Raw genomic sequence first — 19,853 nt, 5'->3', positions numbered from 1 at the left:
TGACTCCATCACCCCTGCCTTGATGGGTTGTCTGGGATTAAATAAAAAAAACATGTTACAGCCCAGGATACGATGACGACTTGTGGGCAATTTACATGCATTGTGCGCCAATTATAAATGTCATTTATGATGATAACCTTTATGGATGACTGTCTGGGCAAACGACCATGGTAGGAAATGTTAAATTATGATGTATTGTGTTGCCATTCGTTACATAGGCCAAACCTTAGGGAGATGTTGCCTTTTTAAGATGTCTTATTACAAGAAAAATTTAGAGGGGAATTTATCAAGCGGTTTAGACAGCTTTTTTTCGTCTAAATTTGTCGCAGGAAAAGTCGCAGGCTGGTCCCGTGCGACTTTCCCTGCAACATATCATTTAGGGTGCTTTCACACCATGTTTTCAGCCTACGGCTGCCGGCTGGGGGAGTTGAAAACCATGTGCTCCTGTACCCCAGCCTGACCGGCGCTGAAATCCATTGACTTTAATGAGCCGACCGGAGTCACCATTTGACTCCGGTCGGCTCATTTTTGACCCGAATCTGGTTTTCTGACCGGACCTAAAACCGTAGTATACAGTTAAACAGATAAACAGATTTGTAAATGACTTCTATTAAAAAAAAATCTTTACCCTTCCAGTACTTTTTAGTAGCTGTATGCTACAGAGGAAATTATTTTCTTTTTGAATTTCTTTTTTTTTTGTCTTTTCCACAGTGCTGACTCTTTTTGCTGACACCTGATGCCCGTTCCAGGAACTGTCCAGAGCAGGAGAAAATCCTCATAGCAAACCTATGCTGCTCTGGACAGTTCCTGACACGGACAGAGGTGTCAGCAGAGAGCACTGTGGACAAGACAAAAAATAATTTAAAAAAGAAAAGAATTTCCTCTGTAGCATACAGCTGCTAGTAAGTACTGGAAGGATAAAGATTTTTTAATAGAAGTAATTTACAAATCTGTTTAACTTTCTGGCATCAGTTTATTTAAAAAAAAAATAAATAAATAAAGTTTTCCACCGGAGTACCCCATTTAACTGCCCCTCTTAGCCTCTGTCTGATCGCTGGGGGCCCCACCTCAGGGCCATTTAATGAAACAATACCATGCATGCACCACAGGTATGGCTTCGGACCCCCTGTCTTAGTGGGGGTGATCATGCATCGTTCACCAATGTTTTTCTAGACCTTTCGGCATGCTTGTGGTAATTTGCACGTGTACAAGAGAAAATAATCCTAACACTAATACTTCACTATCTTCATTTGCTCTGATACTTTTCTTATAGGTGATGATGAACAGAGTGACTGGTTCTATGAGAGCGAGTCCGGGGGAGCGTGCGGGATCACAGGAGTCATCCCGTGGTGGGAGCAGGAAGGATCAGCCGAGCTGGAGAGGGAGCTGCCGGATCCGGTCTTTGAGAGTATCCTTACTGGCTCCTTCCCTCTTATGTCCCAGACCGCACAGAGAGGTTAGTGTCGGGTACTCGCATCTCACAGACATCTCCTAATTCTTATTGTATCCCCTTAAAGGCGTTATCCAGGAAAATACTTATTATATATAAACTGGCTCCAGAAAGTTAAACAGATTTGTAGAGAGAGAGAGAGAGAGAGAGAGAGAGAGAGGGAGAGATCCTCTGTAGCATTCAGCAGCTAATAAGTACTGGAAGGATTAAGATTTTTTTTAATAGAAGTAATTTACAAATCTGTTTAACTTTCTGGCACCAGTTGATTTAAAAAATAAATAAAGTTTTCTACCGGAGTACCCCTTTAAATGAGTTTTACTCTTTCTAAGGCTGGGTTCACACCATGTTTTAGCAATACAGTTCCTGTATCAGGTTTTTGGGTGAAAAATTGATTCCTCAAAACCTGAATAAACTGTATCAAAATGTGTGTACAAATTTAGAAAAATGATGTCCGGTTGCATCTGTATACGTTTTTAACTTTTCACTCTATTATGAATAAAGTTTCACTTGTTTGAAAAAAGAAAAAAAATTGTGCAAAGTCAAAAACCGTATGGTGCAAACCGGATGAAACCGTACGCACCTACGGTTCTGTACGTTTCCCATTAACTCCAATGTTAAAAAAAAAAAAAGTATATGGTTTCCATACGGTTTTTCACCCGGACCAAAAACTGTGGTAGGCTAGGGTTTTTGGTACGGGAAAAAAACGGACAAGACGCAAAATGGATGCAACCAGATGCATCATTTGACATACGGTTTTCAATGGAGAGTCAATGCATACGGTTTTCAATATGGTTCCGTGCGGTTTTCAAATTGAAAACGTAAACGGGAACTGTATTGCAAAAAACGTGGTGTGAACTCTGCCTAATCCAAAAATGTTACAATGGAATGCTCTGATTGACATCATGATTTGTTTGAACATTTCCTATTCATATTGATATTCACCTTGTGTGTTTAGGGTTCCAGGCGAGGTTGAGCCATCTCCATGCAATGCAGGCAAGAAGCGTAAGGAAGTCTTCACTGAATTCTGGTCCTCTGGTAGGTGTCAGTCTTCTATATACTGTACTGTGCTGCATCATTAATGTCCCTAAACTGCTGCACGGCCTGATGTATTGTCTGCAGTAGGTTGCACTTAGAGATGAGCGAACTTACAGTAAATTTGATTCGTCACGAACTTCTCGGCTCGGCAGTTGATGACTTTTCCTGCATAAATTAATTCAGCTTTCCGGTGCTCCGGTGGGCTGGAAAAGGTGGATACAGTCCTAGGAGACTCTTTCCTAGGAATGTATCCACCTTTTCCAGCCCACCGGAACACCTGAAGGCTGAACTAATTTACGCAGGAAAAGTCATCAACTGCCGAGCCGAGAAGTTCGTGACGAATCGAATTTACTGTAAGTTCGCTCATCTCTAGTTGCACTGTTAAAGGGTCATTTGCATCTTGTGAAGTGATGGAATATCACTAGGATATAGATGTCAAACCTGTGGCCTTCCAACTGTTGCAAAACTACAACTCCCAGCATGCCCAGACCGGCAAGTGCTGCTTTTTTAAGCTATGATTTCTCAGAAAAGCTAAAGTAAATATTGGTGTTCCAGGACCCCGCTCCCTGCACCTGTTTCATGCTGCCCGCAATCTCTGCAGCATAAAACTGGTGACAGGTTCCCTTTTAAAGAAGTGCTATATAGTCAGTTACTATGGATCTGTCATATATATCTATCTTGTGGGGGGCTTACTGGTGGCACAGGGAGATGGGGGGGCTGCATGTTCTTCATTACACATGACAAACCACCAGAAAAGAGAATACATTAAGAATCTGAACAAAAATTGACTTTGGCACTTTAAAGGGGTACTCCGCTGCTAGCCCCGCCCCCTCATGACGACACGCCCTGCCCCCTCAATGCAAGTCTGGGGGGGGGGGGGCGTGACACCATGAGAGGGCGGGGCTATGATTTCACAAGCTGCCTGCTCCAGTGTTCGGAGTGAGCAGCGGAGTTCCCCTTTAAATAGGTTATCCAGCATTAGAAAAATGCAGCTACTTTTCTCCAAAAACAGCACCACTCTTGTCCTCAGTTTGTGTATAGTATTGTAGTTCAGTTCCATTGAAGTGAATTAAATGCAGTTGTAATACCGCAAACAACCTGAAGACAGAAGTGGTCCTTTTTTATTTTATTTTTATTTTATTTTTTTGAGTAAAGCCACTTTAATAAAACAAAAAGTTCTGTGAGATCCCTGTGACTAGTAATGGGAATTTTTCAAGTTATTTAGAATCTTTTATTTTTATAAAGCCGCAAAGTCTGAAATTGTCGCACAAAAAGTCTGTCACTTCCTATGCGAATTTTGTGAGATTTTTGCTTTTGATCATATTTGAAAGTGAACCATAATTTGCAGTGCTTTAGACTAGTTTTGTGCAGTGGCCAATGATTCATTATGTGAGATTTTTCTCAGAAAGTTGCAAAAAAAAGTCGCAGCGGCCGTCTTTTTTTAGACACAACCCCACACTCTTTTACTTCAGCCCTGTAAAGCAGTCTAAACGGCTACCATGGACGTAGGAGCCGGTAAATTCATCAAGTGGCCTGCGACTTTTGATGAATTTGGCGCAGAAAGGTAACATCAAATGCAACTTTTGTGCTCTAAAATAGTACACATTCTAGACAACAATTGATAAATTCCCCTCCGTATCCCTATACAGTGGTCCCTCAACATACGATGGTAATCCGTTCCAAATGAACCATCGTTTGTTGAAACCATCGTATGTTGAGGGATCCGTGCAATGTAAAGTATAGGACTTTGTTCTCACCTGTCCCCGCCGTCACCGGTGCCCTGGATGTCGCCGTCCATCGCTGCCGCCGCGTCCCCGGGGTGTCCCCGCTGCTCCGGAACGTCTCTGTTGCCTTGGATCGTCGTTCCTCATCGCCGCCATCACGTCACTACGCACGCTGCTCCTTTTGGATGACGGGACGGCGTGCGCGGTGACGTGATGACGACGATGGAGAGCGCCGGCGATGCAGGGGATCCCGAAGATGACGTCCTGGAGCACCGCGGACAGGTGAGTGACCATCACCGGAGCACACGGGGCACCGTAAACGGCTATCCGGTGGCAGCTGAAGCAGTCTGCGCTGCCGGATAGCCGTTTTTGTGATGGCCCCGACATACAAAGCATCGTATGTTGATGCTGCCTTCAACATGCCCTCTGAGAGGCCATCGTATGTTAAAATGATTGTATGTCGGGGCCATCGTAGGTCGGGGGGTCACTGTACTAATTTATGCCGTATAAAATGAAACAACCCCCAATGTACCTTCACTAACTTACATTAAAATAATGATAAAAAACACAAACTTGCCTTGCCAGTCGAGCATAGATTTTTATCCAATTCAAGAACATGCACGTTGTTCTTCAAAAAAATTCTTCTAAAAAGCATCATATGTCACCTTCACTCTCCAAAATACAGTCTGTGCTACTTTGCATGAGGGAAATAATTGTTGTGCTGTTTTAAATAATTGTTGTGCTGTTTGCTGTGATGTTCTCGATCTTGCAGCTTTACTTCCTCAACATTGTAGACATGTACTCATTATTTGTGGATATATGTTTATTCCTTGTTATAGGATATATACAACAGATTTTATACAAACCATTTTATACTCTCTTACAATGTTGTCATTTATTGTAATTTTGCTTAAATCCAAGAAAATGTCCAGCTCCGGGCTTAGTCTGTATCACCGCTCGCTCTGTTTTGTGTTGTCACCGGTGCGGAGTTAATCTATCAGTTGTAATAGCCCCTATAAAATACCTGAATGAGATTGCAATAAGCCTAGGAAATGGGCTACAAATCCCGTCAATGGTCAAGCAGTCAGTCAAGCAAAAATAAAAATAGATGCATCTGAAACACATGCATTTCGGTGCACTGAACGATAGGCGGCCAGAGATCAGAGGCCAGTCTGTTAAACCATATTAAAATGGAGGTCCTATGACATGCGGCATAACTATCTATAAAATGTAGAACCTATTCGAAACTCACTTCTTAAATGGTTTAAACATCATTTTTCTTCGTATATGGCTTCGAAATACCAGGTTCTTTGTAATTTTTTCTAATGCTGTAGCTATGTAGGAAAAATATGTGCATTATTCTTTAATTTTTTAAACATCCTTTTCAAAACCCTGTCTGCCTTTAGTCCTGTGTGGTGTAGTATAGAGGATCTCTCCCGTGTGGTGTAGTATAGAGGATCTCTCCTGTGTGGTGTAGTATAGAGGATCTCTCCTGTGTGGTGTAGTATAGAGGATCTCTCCTGTGTGGGGTAGTATAGAGGATCTCTCCCGTGTGGTGTAGTATAGAGGTTCTCTCCTGTGTGGTGTAGTATAGAGGATCTCTCCTGTGTGGTGTAGTATAGAGGATCTCTCCTGTGTGGTGTAGTATAGAGGATCTCTCCTGTGTGGTGTAGTATAGAGGGTCTCTCCTGTGTGGTGTAGTATAGAGGATCTGTCCTGTGTGGTGTAGTATAGAGGATCTGTCCTGTGTGGTGTAGTATAGAGGATCTCTCCTTTGTGTAGTATAGAGGATCTCTCCTGTGTGGTGTAGTATAGAGGATCTCTCCCGTGTGGTGTAGTATAGAGGATCTCTCCCGTGTGGTGTAGTATAGAGGTTCTCTCCTGTGTGGTGTAGTATAGAGGATCTCTCCCGTGTGGTGTAGTATAGAGGATCTCTCCCGTGTGGTGTAGTATAGAGGATCTCACCTGTGTGGTGTAGTATAGAGGGATCTGTCCTGTGTGGTGTAGTATAGAGGGATCTGTCCTGTGTGGTGTAGTATAGAGGATCTGTCCTGTGTGGTGTAGTATAGAGGATCTGTCCTGTGTGGTGTAGTATAGAGGATCTCTCCTGTGTGGTGGAGTATAGAGGATCTCTCCCGTGTGGTGTAGTATAGAGGATCTCTCCTGTGTGGTGTAGTATAGAGGATCTCTCCTGTGTGGTGTAGTATAGAGGATCTCTCCTGTGTGGTGTAGTATAGAGGATCTCTCCTGTGTGGTGTAGTATAGAGGATCTCTCCTGTGTGGTGTAGTATAGAGGATCTCTCCTGTGTGGTGTAGTATAGAGGATCTCTCCTGTGTGGTGTAGTATAGAGGATCTCTCCTGTGTGGTGTAGTATAGAGGATCTCTCCTGTGTGGTGTAGTATAGAGGATCTGTCCTGTGTGGTGTAGTATAGAGGTTCTCTCCTGTGTGGTGTAGTATAGAGGATCTCTCCTGTGTGGTGTAGTATAGGGGATCTCTCCTGTGTGGTGTAGTATAGAGGATCTGTCCCGTGTGGTGTAGTATAGAGGATCTCTCCTGTGTGGTGTAGTATAGAGGATCTCTCCTGTGTGGTGTAGTATAGAGGATCTCTCCTGTGTGGTGTAGTATAGAGGATCTCTCCTGTGTGGTGTAGTATAGAGGATCTCTCCTGTGTGGTGTAGTATAGAGGATCTCTCCTGTGTGGTGTAGTATAGAGGATCTCTCCTGTGTGGTGTAGTATAGAGGATCTCTCCTGTGTGGTGTAGTATAGAGGATCTCTCCTGTGTGGTGTAGTATAGAGGATCTGTCCTGTGTGGTGTAGTATAGAGGTTCTCTCCTGTGTGGTGTAGTATAGAGGATCTCTCCTGTGTGGTGTAGTATAGAGGATCTCTCCTGTGTGGTGTAGTATAGAGGATCTCTCCCGTGTGGTGTAGTATAGAGGATCTCTCCTGTGTGGTGTAGTATAGAGGATCTCTCCTGTGTGGTGTAGTATAGAGGATCTCTCCTGTGTGGTGTAGTATAGAGGATCTCTCCTGTGTGGTGTAGTATAGAGGATCTCTCCTGTGTGGTGTAGTATAGAGGATCTCTCCTGTGTGGTGTAGTATAGAGGATCTCTCCTGTGTGGTGTAGTATAGAGGATCTGTCCCGTGTGGTGTAGTATAGAGGATCTCTCCCGTGTGGTGTAGTATAGAGGATCTGTCCTGTGTGGTGTAGTATAGAGGTTCTCTCCTGTGTGGTGTAGTATAGAGGATCTCTCCTGTGTGGTGTAGTATAGAGGATCTCTCCTGTGTGGTGTAGTATAGAGGATCTCTCCCGTGTGGTGTAGTATAGAGGATCTCTCCCGTGTGGTGTAGTATAGAGGATCTCTCCTGTGTGGTGTAGTATAGAGGATCTCTCCTGTGTGGTGTAGTATAGAGGATCTCTCCTGTGTGGTGTAGTATAGAGGATCTCTCCTGTGTGGTGTAGTATAGAGGATCTGTCCTGTGTGGTGTAGTATAGAGGATCTGTCCTGTGTGGTGTAGTATAGAGGATCTGTCCTGTGTGGTGTAGTATAGGGGATCTCTCCTGTGTGGTGTAGTATAGAGGATCTCACCTGTGTGGTGTAGTATAGAGGATCTCTCCTGTGTGGTGTAGTATAGAGGATCTCTCCTGTGTGGTGTAGTATAGAGGATCTCTCCTGTGTGGTGTAGTATAGAGGATGTGTCCTGTGTGGTGTAGTATAGAGGGATCTGTCCTGTGTGGTGTAGTATAGAGGGATCTCTCCTGTGTGGTGTAGTATAGGGGATCTCTCCTGTGTGGTGTAGTATAGAGGATCTGTCCTGTGTGGTGTAGTATAGAGGATCTCTCCCGTGTGGTGTAGTATAGAGGGATCTGTCCCGTGTGGTGTAGTATAGGGGATCTGTCCCGTGTGGTGTAGTATAGGGGATCTCTCCTGTGTGGTGTAGTATAGAGGATCTCTCCTGTGTGGTGTAGTATAGAGGATCTCTCCTGTGTGGTGTAGTATAGAGGATCTCTCCTGTGTGGTGTAGTATAGAGGATCTCTCCTGTGTGGTGTAGTATAGAGGATCTGTCCCGTGTGGTGTAGTATAGAGGATCTGTCCCGTGTGGTGTAGTATAGAGGATCTCTCCTGTGTGGTGTAGTATAGAGGATCTCTCCTGTGTGGTGTAGTATAGAGGATCTCTCCTGTGTGGTGTAGTATAGAGGATCTCTCCTGTGTGGTGTAGTATAGAGGATCTCTCCTGTGTGGTGTAGTATAGAGGATCTCTCCTGTGTGGTGTGGTATAGAGGATCTCTCCTGTGTGGTGTGGTATAGAGGATCTCTCCCGTGTGGTGTAGTATAGGGGATCTCTCCCGTGTGGTGTAGTATAGAGGATCTCTCCTGTGTGGTGTAGTATAGAGGATCTCTCCTGTGTGGTGTAGTATAGGGGATCTCTCCTGTGTGGTGTAGTATAGAGGATCTCTCCTGTGTGGTGTAGTATAGAGGATCTGTCCTGTGTGGTGTAGTATAAAGGATCTCTCCTGTGTGGTGTAGTATAGAGGATCTCTCCTGTGTGGTGTAGTATAGAGGATCTCTCCTGTGTGGTGTAGTATAGAGGATCTCTCCTGTGTGGTGTAGTATAGAGGATCTCTCCTGTGTGGTGTAGTATAGGGGATCTCTCCTGTGTGGTGTAGTATAGAGGATCTCACCTGTGTGGTGTAGTATAGAGGATCTCTCCCGTGTGGTGTAGTATAGGGGATCTCTCCTGTGTGGTGTAGTATAGAGGATCTCTCCTGTGTGGTGTAGTATAGAGGATCTCTCCTGTGTGGTGAAGTATAGAGGATCTGTCTCCAGTATCCTGACCCCTACAGATCAGTCTATCATAAGGGGCTTTGATCCCAATAGTTGGACCCCTTACAGATCAGCCTCTCTTTTAGAGCTTATGTTCCAATAGCCTGACCCCTACAGCCCATCATAAAGGGGTTGGGTCCCAGTAATCTGACCCCTACAGCCCATCATAAAGGGGTTGGGTCCCAGTAATCCGACCCCTACAGATCAGCCTATTCTGAAGTTCTTGGGTTATAATAGCATGACCTCTACAGATCAGCCTATCGTGAAGGGTTTGGCTCCCAATAGCCTGACCCCTACAGATCATGAAGTGCATTACAGATATTCTATCATAAAGGAAAATCCCATTCTAGCAGATCCTTCAGAGCTTCACAAAGATTCCTATAAAATAAAGTACATGTCATCTCTCAGAATCGCCAACTGTATTTTAACCTCCCCGCCTCGTCTTCCTCAAACACGCATCAAGCTATCTGATTATTCTTTCAATTCCTCGCTTCCATTATTTTCAAATAGTACCATAAAACCCAAAATATGAGAAATAGGCTGGGAAAAAAAAAAAAAATAATAATATGGGAGGGTATTTTATGTCTGGATTTGATGGATCGGCCCTCTGGAAAGGGAAACAAAACACTAAATATCTGTAATCCCGCATTATTTACCGCATGGCTGGTTAAATGCTACTTTAAGCCTCATAAAATTAAAAGGGAAGAGATCTCCCGACTGTAGCAGGAATTGGATTTAGGAAGAAAGGTACAGAGCCAAAATATTGCTACAGAATTAAATGTCAAAAATCTTCTTTAATAGCAGATATATAGTTCACAGTGTGTGGGTATGATTAATACATTTAATCTAAATCACTGAAAGTTGCTCTGCCTTTTCCATAAAATACAATAGGACACAAATCAGTTTTACTGGAGGCGGATAACAATTGCCAAATAATGCATCTTCCCGCCCAATAAATTGTCAGTTATACCTTTAACTAAAAATCAATTCATCTCGCCAGAATTTATTGCAATTTCCCCCAATAAATCTCCTCAACTGTTTATTCATTTGCTTTTTTGATACATTTGCGCCACTTTTGCCACGCTCCAACGTTTTTCCCTTTTGATTCATTGTAAATTAGAAAATCTATTTTGACTCAATTTTCGAGTGAAGAACTTCAGATCCGGCAGCCAGTCATTTTTTTCAGTCTCCTTATATATTTTGGTACCCTTGAACTGGAAGAGGTTTTTTTTGTATTTTATTTTTGAGGCTTGGATTAAAGGGGTCTAAAGGATAAGGGGATAAGATGTCTGATCGCGGGGGGGGGTCCCGCGATCAGACCCCCGCGATCTAGGGTGCGGCATCTCAGATATCCGATGCACGGAGCGAACTTTGCTCCGTGCCGGATGACTGGCGGAAGCTCATGACGTCATGCCTCGCTCGAGACGTCACGGCCACGCCCCCCTCAATGTAAGTCTATGGGAGGGGGCGTGACTACCGTCACGCCCCCTCCCATAGACTTACATTGAGGGGGCGTGGCCGTGATGTGACGAGCCGCCGGAGCTGTACCCAACGCTCTAAATGAACGTCAGGTGCAGCAGGGAGATGGCGGGGTTCCCCAGCAGTTGGACCCCCGTGATCAGACATCTTATCCCCTATGCTTTGGATAGGAGATAAGATGTCTAGCGGCGGAGTACCCCTTTAAAGGGGTTATCCAGGATTTTTTTATATATATATATATATAATATATCAACTGGCTCCAGAAAGTTAAACAGATTTGTAAATTACTTCTATTAAAAAAATCTTAATCCTTTCAGTACTTATGAGCTGATGAAGTTGAGTTGTTCTTTTCTGTCTAAGTGCTCTCTGATGACACCTGTCTCGGGAACCGCCCAGTTTAGAAGTAAATCCCCATAGCAAACCTCTTCTACTCTGTGCAGTTCCTGAAACAAGCAGAGATGTCAGCAGAGAGCACTGTTGGCAGACAGAAAAGAACAACTCAACTTCAGCAGCTGATAATTATTGAAAGGGTTAAGATTTTTTAATAGAAGTAATTGACAAATCTGTTTAACTTTCTGGAGCCAGTTGATATAAAAAAAAAGTTTTTTCCTGGATAACCCCTTTAAAGGGTTACTCCGCTGACCAGCGTCCGGAACATTGGGTGCGGGCATCCGTGTTCACACCCTCCCCCTCGTGATATCACGTCCTGCCTCTCAATGCAAGTCTATGGGAGGGGGCATGATGGCCGTCATGCCCCCTTCCCATAGACTTTCATTGATGGGGCGGGGCGTGACGTCACAGGGCAGGACATGATGTCGCGAGGGAGCGGGCGTGAACACGGAAGCCCGCACCCAGCGTTCGGAATTCAATGTTCCGGACGCTGAGGAGCGGAGTAACCCTTTAAAGGGGTACTCAGGTGCTTACACATCTTATCCCCTATCCCGATCGCGGGAGTCCCACCGCTGGGGATGCCCGCGGTCATGCACACGGCACCCCGTTTGTCATCAGTCCCCTGAGTGTGGTCGCTCCGGTTCTGATTACGGTCGGCCGCAGGGCCGGCGGCGTGTGACGTCGTGCCCCCGCCCCTGTGTGACGTCACGCTCCGCCCCTCAATGCAAGCCTACGGGAGGGCTTGGAAATTCTCGGAAATTCTCTAGTGTGAATGAGCCCTTTTGCTATTATTAATATAGCTATCACTATTAGACAAACTTTTTCTTTTTTCTTTCTATGTGGATGTGCTGCTGTCTGTTAAGCTTTATTAAGACAAATGACCCATAAATTACTCCCACATATTAGATAGAGGAGGTTTTATTTTTGAAGCTTGGACTAGGGAAGATGCAAAATTATCTGCTTTTTTTGGTGGCACATTTTATTCTAATTGATTTTATTTTTAAAAAGCCATCCCATTTAAAACTATTATTTATTCATGGCAGGATTTTTTTAAATTCATATGTCTGCATTGGTTTATTATCCTTTTACACAGGGACCCCCCCCCCCCCCCCGCGATCTCTGCAGCTGCACCCCTGTCATTCGGTGCACTGAGCAAACTCCGCTCCGTGCCCGATGACTGGCGATTCCAGCCGAGCGACGTCACAAATGCGGAAGCAGGGGGGAGTTCGCAGGGGTGGAGTTCGCAGGGGTCCCCAGTGGTGGGACCCCCACGATCTGACATCTTATCCCCTATCCTTTAGATAGGCGATAAGATGTTTTCAGTGGAGTACCCCTTTAAGACTAAGCTCCATATTAGGACCCTTAGACTGCTGTTGCAATTCGGAGGCAGGAGAGTTTAATTTTTATTTTTGAGTCTTGCATTCATGGAAATCTGTCAGCTTTATATCCTTCTCAGAGCTGTAAACATGGGAAGATAGCTGATAGAGAAATAAAACAAGTGATACCTGTCTCTTAGCGGACAGCTGTTTAAAAATGTCTAAAATCAAGTTTTTAAGTTCAACCTCAAGCCTCATAGAGGTGGTGCTGAGCTGTAACATGCTAGCCTTTTCCCTCCTCCACCCTTCCCTGCCCTGCGGGATTGATGTTCAGGGTTTGGCTGCCAGTACTGAGCACTGTACATAAATCATGCAGAATATGGAAGGATGGGGGAGGAAGGAGGCATGCATGCTGCAGCCCAGCACAACCCCTATGACACTTGAAATGAGAACTTGTCCATAACAGGAACAAATCCCCATAGCAAGGCTCTCCTGCTCTGGACAGAGGTTGCAGGAGAGAGAACAGTGGTCAGACTAGAAAGACTTTGTGACCTCCTCCGCACATACAGCAGCTTATAAGTACTGGAAGGCTTCAGTTTTTTTTAATGGAAGTAATTTACAAATCTGTTTAACTTTCTGGCACCAGTTTAATTGAATTACTTTATTTTCTCCTGAATGCCCCTTTAACATGAAATAATCACTATAGTGCACTGTCATTTTTCTTAATTAATCTCGTACTCAAATTGGCGCAAAAATACCTAACCAGAGTGCCGCTCCAGCCCAGATCATCTGACGGAGACCAAGCGCATACCATGTTTTTACTTTACTACTATCACAGCCATGGATCCATGATGCAGATCCCAGATTGTTGTTTCCCAACCAGGGTGCTGTTGCAAAACTACAACTCCCAGCATGCCCGGACAGCCGTTGGCTGTCCGGGCATGCTGAGAGTTGTAGTTTTGCAACAGCTGGATGCACCCTGGTTTGAAAACACGGTCCCAGATGCTTAGCGCTATGAATATTAAAAAAGGGCTGACCCTTTAACACCCCCCCTTTCTGGTTCTGTACTCTATTGGTTATGCCTATCAAATAAGGTAAATAGTGTATTCAGCGAGTGTTCCCGCTCTCCTAACCATTACATTATTACAAGTTTTTGGTATTTAATTGCACCATCTGTTTCCCGTATAAAGTCCTGCTACCCCCCCAGCCTCCCTATTAGGCCATTTGTATTGTAACTAGTAATAAGTAGCGGAGAGGTATAAGTAATTTGGACTTGATCTATAGTTGTTTATGGTAAAGCATATTGGGTGTTAAAATGATTGATTCGAGGAGCAAGGAATCATTTGAGCGGACGGATTAGCGTTCATTAATTTTACTAATTACTTAGCGCGAAAAACAGATGTTTTCTTAGCAAAGATCATGCATTAATTGCAGGTCCTTTCTCCGCAACTAAAAATAGCGATTCTACGATACGTGCCCCGCTTTCCTCAGGCTTATTCGCGGGGTTCTTCGAGGAACGGAGTGTAGTGTAAATACGTGTTTTGTAGTACTATAGACTGTCGTACACCCAAAGGGTCAGATGCTGGATTTAAATGGTTGTCAAGTTTAGAAAATACAGGTAAATAGATCCTGTTTATGGTTTTCTTAGATAATAGGGGGTTGGGGAGAGTAGTCTGCTTAGGATCCACCATCTTTTGGTCATTTCTCGCTCTGGAGGACCTATCCGGTCTTGCTTTACACCAGTATTTCACAACAAGGGAGCCTCCAGCTGTTGCAAAACTACAACGCCCAGCATGCCCGGACAACTTTTAGCTGATGCTCGGTTTAGACTTGATACTAATGCTCGGTTTAAACATAAACAAGTTGTCTTGACCATGCCTAAATGCAGAACAGAACAAAGCAGGCATATGGGGGTGGTTAGGAAGTGTGTATAATATATACAGTCATGGCCATAAATGTTGGCACCCCTGACATTTTTCAAGAAAATGATGTATTTCTCACAGAAAAGGATTGCAGTAACACATGTTTTGCTATACACATGTTTAATCCCTTTCTGTGTATTGGAACTAAACCAAAAACGGGAGGAAAAAAGCAAATTGGACATAATGTCACCAAACTCCAACAATGGTCTGGACAAAATGATTGGCACCCTTTCAAAATTGTGGATAAATGATATTTTCAAGCATGTGATGCTCCTTTAAACTCACCTGGGGCAAGTAATAGGTGTGGGCAATATAAAAATCACATCTGAAAGCAGATAAAAAGGAGAGAGGTTCACGTAGTCTTTGCATTGTGTGTCTGTGTGTGCCACACTTAGCATGGACTTGAGAACTAAAATTGTGGAAAAATATCACAAGGTTACAAGTCCATCTCCAGAGACCTAGATTTGCCTTTGTCCACAGTGCGCAACATTATCAAGAAGTTTGCAACCCCTGACACTGTAGCTAATCTCCCTGGGCGTGGACGGAAGAGAAAAATTGATGACAGGTGTCAACTCGGTACAGTCTGTATGGTGGATAAGCAGCCCCAAACAAGTTCCAAAGGCTCAGGGAGCATCAGTGTCAGCGCGAACTATCCGTCCACATTTAAATGAAATTAAACGCTATGGCAGGAGACCCAGGAGGACCCCACTGCTGACACAGAGACATAAAAAAGCAAGACTACATTTTGCCAAAATGAACTTGAGTAAGCCAAAATCTTTCTTTGAAAATGTCTTGTGAACAGATGAGACCAAGATAGAGCTTCTTGGTAAAGCACATCATTCTACTGTTTACCAAAAACGGAACGAGGTCTACAAAGAAAAGAACACAGTACCTACAGTGAAATATGGTGGAGGTCAATGATGTTTTGGGTTGTTTTGCTGCCTCTGGCACTGGGGGCCTTGAATGTGTACAAGGCATCAGGAAATCTGAGGATTATCAATGGATTCTGGGTCGCACTGTACAGCCCAGTGTCAGAAAGCTGGGTTTGCGTCCGAGATCTCGGGTCTTCCAGCAGGACAATGACCCCAAACATACACCAAAAAGCCCCAGAAATGGATGGCAACAAAGCACTGGAGAGAACTGAAGTGGCAGAAATTAGTCCAGATCTAAATCCCATTGAACACCTGTGGAGAGATCTTTAAAATTGCTGTTGGGAAAAGGCGCCTTCCAATAAGAGAGACCTGGAGCAGTTAGCAAAGGAAGAGTGGTCCAACATTCCGGCTGAGAGGTGTAAGAAGCTTATTGATGGTTATAGGAAGCGACTGATTTCATTTATTTTTTCCAAAGGGTGTGCAACCAAATATTAAGTTAAGGGTGCCAATAATTTTGTCCAGCCCATTTTTGGAGTTTGGTGACATTTGGGGAGATTCATCAAAACCTGTGCAGATTCAAAGTTGCCCATAGCAACCAATCAGCATACTACTTCCATTCTTAACAAGACCTGTGAAAAATGAAAGAAGCAAGCTGATTGGTTGCTATGGGCAACTTTACCTGTGCTCAGGTTTTGATAAATCTCCCCATTATCTCCAATTTGCTTTTTTTCCTCCCTTCTTTTGGTTTAGTTCCAATACACACAAAGGGAATAAACATGTGTAGAGCAAAACCTGTGTTACTGCAATCCTTATTTTGTGGGAAATACTTTTCTAGTAAAATTTCAAGGGTGCCAACATCTACGGCCATGACTGTATGTGTGTGTGTGTGTATGTATGTATGTATGTGTATATACAGTATATATATATATATATATATATATTTTTTTTTTTTTATATCTATATTAATGCATGTATATTTGAAATATGTTTAATTTCACATAATGCATCAGTTTAGACCTATTTAGCTTAGTCAGACAGCCTGTATAAGATAAGAAGGTCCTTGATCCATGATTTTGTTGCCGGTGAAGCAGTGAGCTGTATATGTAAGTATTCCTTCCAGGGACAGGGGAGGAGGGCGATAATAAGGTACGGCTCTAGTAACACGGGGAGCGCGCACCTTCCAGGCCGTCATCTATTTCAATCCTGCATTTCAAGAAGCCAAAGCCTCTGATGATGTGCATGGACTAAGTGCATAGATTTACTGCTGCAGTTTGAACATTTTTAAATTATAATATATCGCTCATTCTGAAAATATTGATTTACACATCGCTGTGTCAATATTAAATCTAGCAAATTTTCCAATAAGTTAAAAAGATCTGGCAGGTCAGGTGAAATGTACTGAGTTGATTTGATTTTATTTATGTGGCTCTTCATCCATCTCACCGGCCACTTTATGGGTTTCTACAAAAGTCTGGGGTTTTAGGTGGGCAGTCGGGGGGACGTGGGATCAAAGCAGCGAGAGGACCCTTTATATTTATATTATTTATGTTTATGCTTATTTGTACATTTACATTGTTTCTGTATATTTATGCATATGCAATTTCTAAATCGTACGGAAAATATTAAATTGTTCTTGTCGATAGGTTATGAAAAGCACAATATGACTAATAAATGTATTTATATGTATGTGTCTGGTACTGTAAATGGGTAAATGGGCATGTTGAACCTTTTAACCCTTACACCGCCAATGAGGAATGTGATACATCATGGCTTTCATTCCTACCTTGGCTTGTATATCCATAGGATAGGACATAACAAGGTGATTGGTGGGGTCCAACCGCTGGGACTCCGAGTGATCTCGAAAATGGGGACCAGCAAAATGCACCGCGTCTGCACGACCACCACTCCACTCTTTCTCTATCGGGCTGCTAAACATTTATGTGTTCAGTGGACGGTGCGCTTTGGTCATTACAGGAACAGTTTTGTTCCCATTCTCAGGATCGGTGGGAGTCCCACCAGTCGGCTCCTCGCCGATCAGCTTGTTATCCACTGTCTATGGGAAGGGGATAACATGCTATGATGGGAATACCCCTTTAAGCTGGCCATACACATTTCATGGGTACACGGGGCTCTATCTTCCTTACAAACAGCAAATGTTAAAGAAAGATCAGGCTTGTTGGATTGCAGTGCCTGATCCTTTCTTTCCCAAAGGATTAGCTGCTTTTAGAGGAGAATACATGCAAGAGTGAGTGTGTATAGAATCTATATATATATATATATATATATATATATATATGGAATTGTCGGCCCCTCTAGCATTTGGCTGACTGCTATTTCTTCTGATTTACCAATCCCAATACTTATGAATGCTGAGCTCAGCTGAGCATGCATTTTTCTAAATAGGGAGAGGGAAGAAAGCTGCAACAAGACTCTTCTGGATCTGGTAGTTAATATCCGTCATACCAAATTCTTCTCTCCCCTGACATCTATCATGGAAGAAGAGTTGGGAAACTCTTTAATACACATTGGATGTTCAGATTGTCTTGCCAAATTCATTGTGTTCCGTGATGAGTTGGGAGACCACCATACATAGATGGCAAGCTCGCCCAACACATATCTAATATGACCAGCTTTAAGATTGGGATCAATAAATGTAAAACAATCGAGCTGGCTTGTGAAAATAGTTGTCCAACTTTACAGATCAGATTGATGATCCATTGTGTTGACAATGGTCAAAAATTGCCATTTCCACTGATTTTCTTAAATGTGCACTGTCAGGTTTAAAAATGTCTTATATATTTTGTGCATCTTGGCAAAACATTAACCTTTATAATATACATTATAGAAAAAAAGTTATTTCCTTTTTATAGAAATAATGAAATAATAATAAAATATAAAAAAAAGACCACTAGGGGTCCCCATACCATCCAGAACATAATCCGGTCTGGCTGCAGCATCAGCTTCGTCCCAGCTATAGCATAGACTGGGACAAAGTCCAGGAAGTGAGGGCGGGACTGGCACTCCTCTGTGCTCATTCCTGTCCTATCAAACTGCAGCATAAAAACAGAGCAGTCTGCAGTGATTGGATGAAGAGACCCAGCACAGCAGACTCGGGGAGGAAGTGACTGCATGGTGAGTGAGGGATGGCTCAGTACTTGCCTTGGACATGCCCCTTCCTGAGCAGTTGATATTGGAATGAGTGAGAAGCAGAACAGAGGGTTTTTGTGAGTCAGAAAAGTGTAAAGAATCTGCATGACCTAGTGAGTTGTTTTTTTTGGTGATATGACAGGTACGATTTAAACCTATAGCCTCTGCCATTGTAAATCACATAATGAAGACCTCAGGCATATGACAGGTGAGGGTTCCACACCGCCACCACATGCTGATGCTGCTGGAATGTCTAATCCCACGGCCCATCTTCTTATTTGCTAGTAACATGTAACACCAGAAGAAGCCAGCGTGCGCCCGATTATAATGCCGCTAATGCATAATGCACGGCCGCTCTTCCTATCTCACATTTGTTTAAGTTTCCAAAGAGCGAGAAGAAGATGATGAAGGGGCGGGGGAGCGTGCAGACGGCACTGCTACTTGTATACTCAGTCGTCTGCCTAATCCTTATCCCCACAGCATTGTCAATACCCATCTAATTCCATTTTAACAACAGTAATTGGCTGATGGAGTAGAAGATATAGATTTGTTTTCCTGATGACTCCTTGACTCTTTTTTTTCCTCTGGTAATACTAATACGATTCCAAATCCTTACCGGTGTGATTGTGTCATGAGTAGGTCAACAGTCATGTCAAGGTCCTATTGGAAGCTTCATAGCCAACATCTTAATTTAGACTTAGCTATCTCTTTTCGTGTCGTATGCGCGTTCACCAGTAATTCTTTCACGTTTCAGTCATTCCATTATGCCAGAATCCATTTACTTTAGCCGACAATGGCTCTGCATGGCAATCGCTTTTGCGGGGCAGGTTTTTTTTTATCTTCTCGTTTTTTAAACAAAGAGACGACGATGCTTTTTATAATGATTCCCTCTTAAGTGCTGGAAGGCGCCGAGCGTTACACGTTACATCCTTAAAGGAGGTTTCCGGTTATTGGTAAGTCTTGTTGAATACTTTGCTACTTTATGAAACATTCTAGCACCTGGGTCTCTAAACTGTAGACATCCAGTTGTTTCAAAACTACAACATCCAAAACTGAAAAGAAAACACAATTTTGCAACTTTTGGGGGGTTTAAAGGGGTACTCCACCCCTAGACATCTTATCCCCCATCCAAAGGATAGGGGATAATATGTATGATCGCTGGGGTCCCGCATCTGGGACCCCCGTGAACTCTGTGCAGCACCCAGCGTTCGTTTAGAGCACTGGGTGCGGGCGGCAGGGGGTTTTGACGTCACGCCCCCTCAATGCAAGTCCCATTGAGGGGCGTGGCCGTGACATCACGATCCATCGCCGCCCGCTCCAAGCGTTCGGAACAAAATGTTCCAAAAGCTGGTTCAGCGGAGTACCCCTTTAATTTTAGTAGCTCACTTTATGGTAAAACTGAAATGCTTTCTTTTTTCTATATTATTAAGACAATACCAATGTGTGCATGCTTTTCTATTATTGTACTGCTTTTAAAAAAGTCTAACTTTATAAACAAAATAAGTATATTTAAAATTGCCCTATTTTGCCAACCTATAACTTTCTCATTTTTCTGTATACGGGACTGAATGAGGGTAATTTTTTGTATTGTGATCTGTAGTACAACTTATACAGCGTATGTGTGACTTTGCGATCACTTTTTATTATGTTTTTTTTTGCGGCATGTGATGACACCAAAAAGCAGTAATTT

The 19,853-nt window shown here is 43.3% G+C and overlaps 1 protein-coding gene across 1 annotated transcript in view; it reads left to right on the top strand.

The window, feature by feature from the left end:
• The window catches only part of GPATCH2 (G-patch domain containing 2), a gene marked incomplete at its 5' end in the record, with an annotated part of 142,346 nt that overhangs the window by 9,162 nt on the left and 113,331 nt on the right, over nucleotides 1-19,853 (top strand). Inside the window, 2 exon segments of the mRNA XM_056568351.1 lie at nucleotides 1,274-1,456; nucleotides 2,406-2,485. Of these exon segments, the coding sequence (XP_056424326.1) occupies nucleotides 1,274-1,456; nucleotides 2,406-2,485 (263 nt within the window).

This window comes from Hyla sarda, chromosome 3 (genome assembly GCF_029499605.1).
Source record: "Hyla sarda isolate aHylSar1 chromosome 3, aHylSar1.hap1, whole genome shotgun sequence".
Classification (NCBI taxonomy): domain Eukaryota; kingdom Metazoa; phylum Chordata; class Amphibia; order Anura; family Hylidae; genus Hyla; species Hyla sarda.
This window is presented reverse-complemented; position numbering and strand designations above follow the sequence as displayed.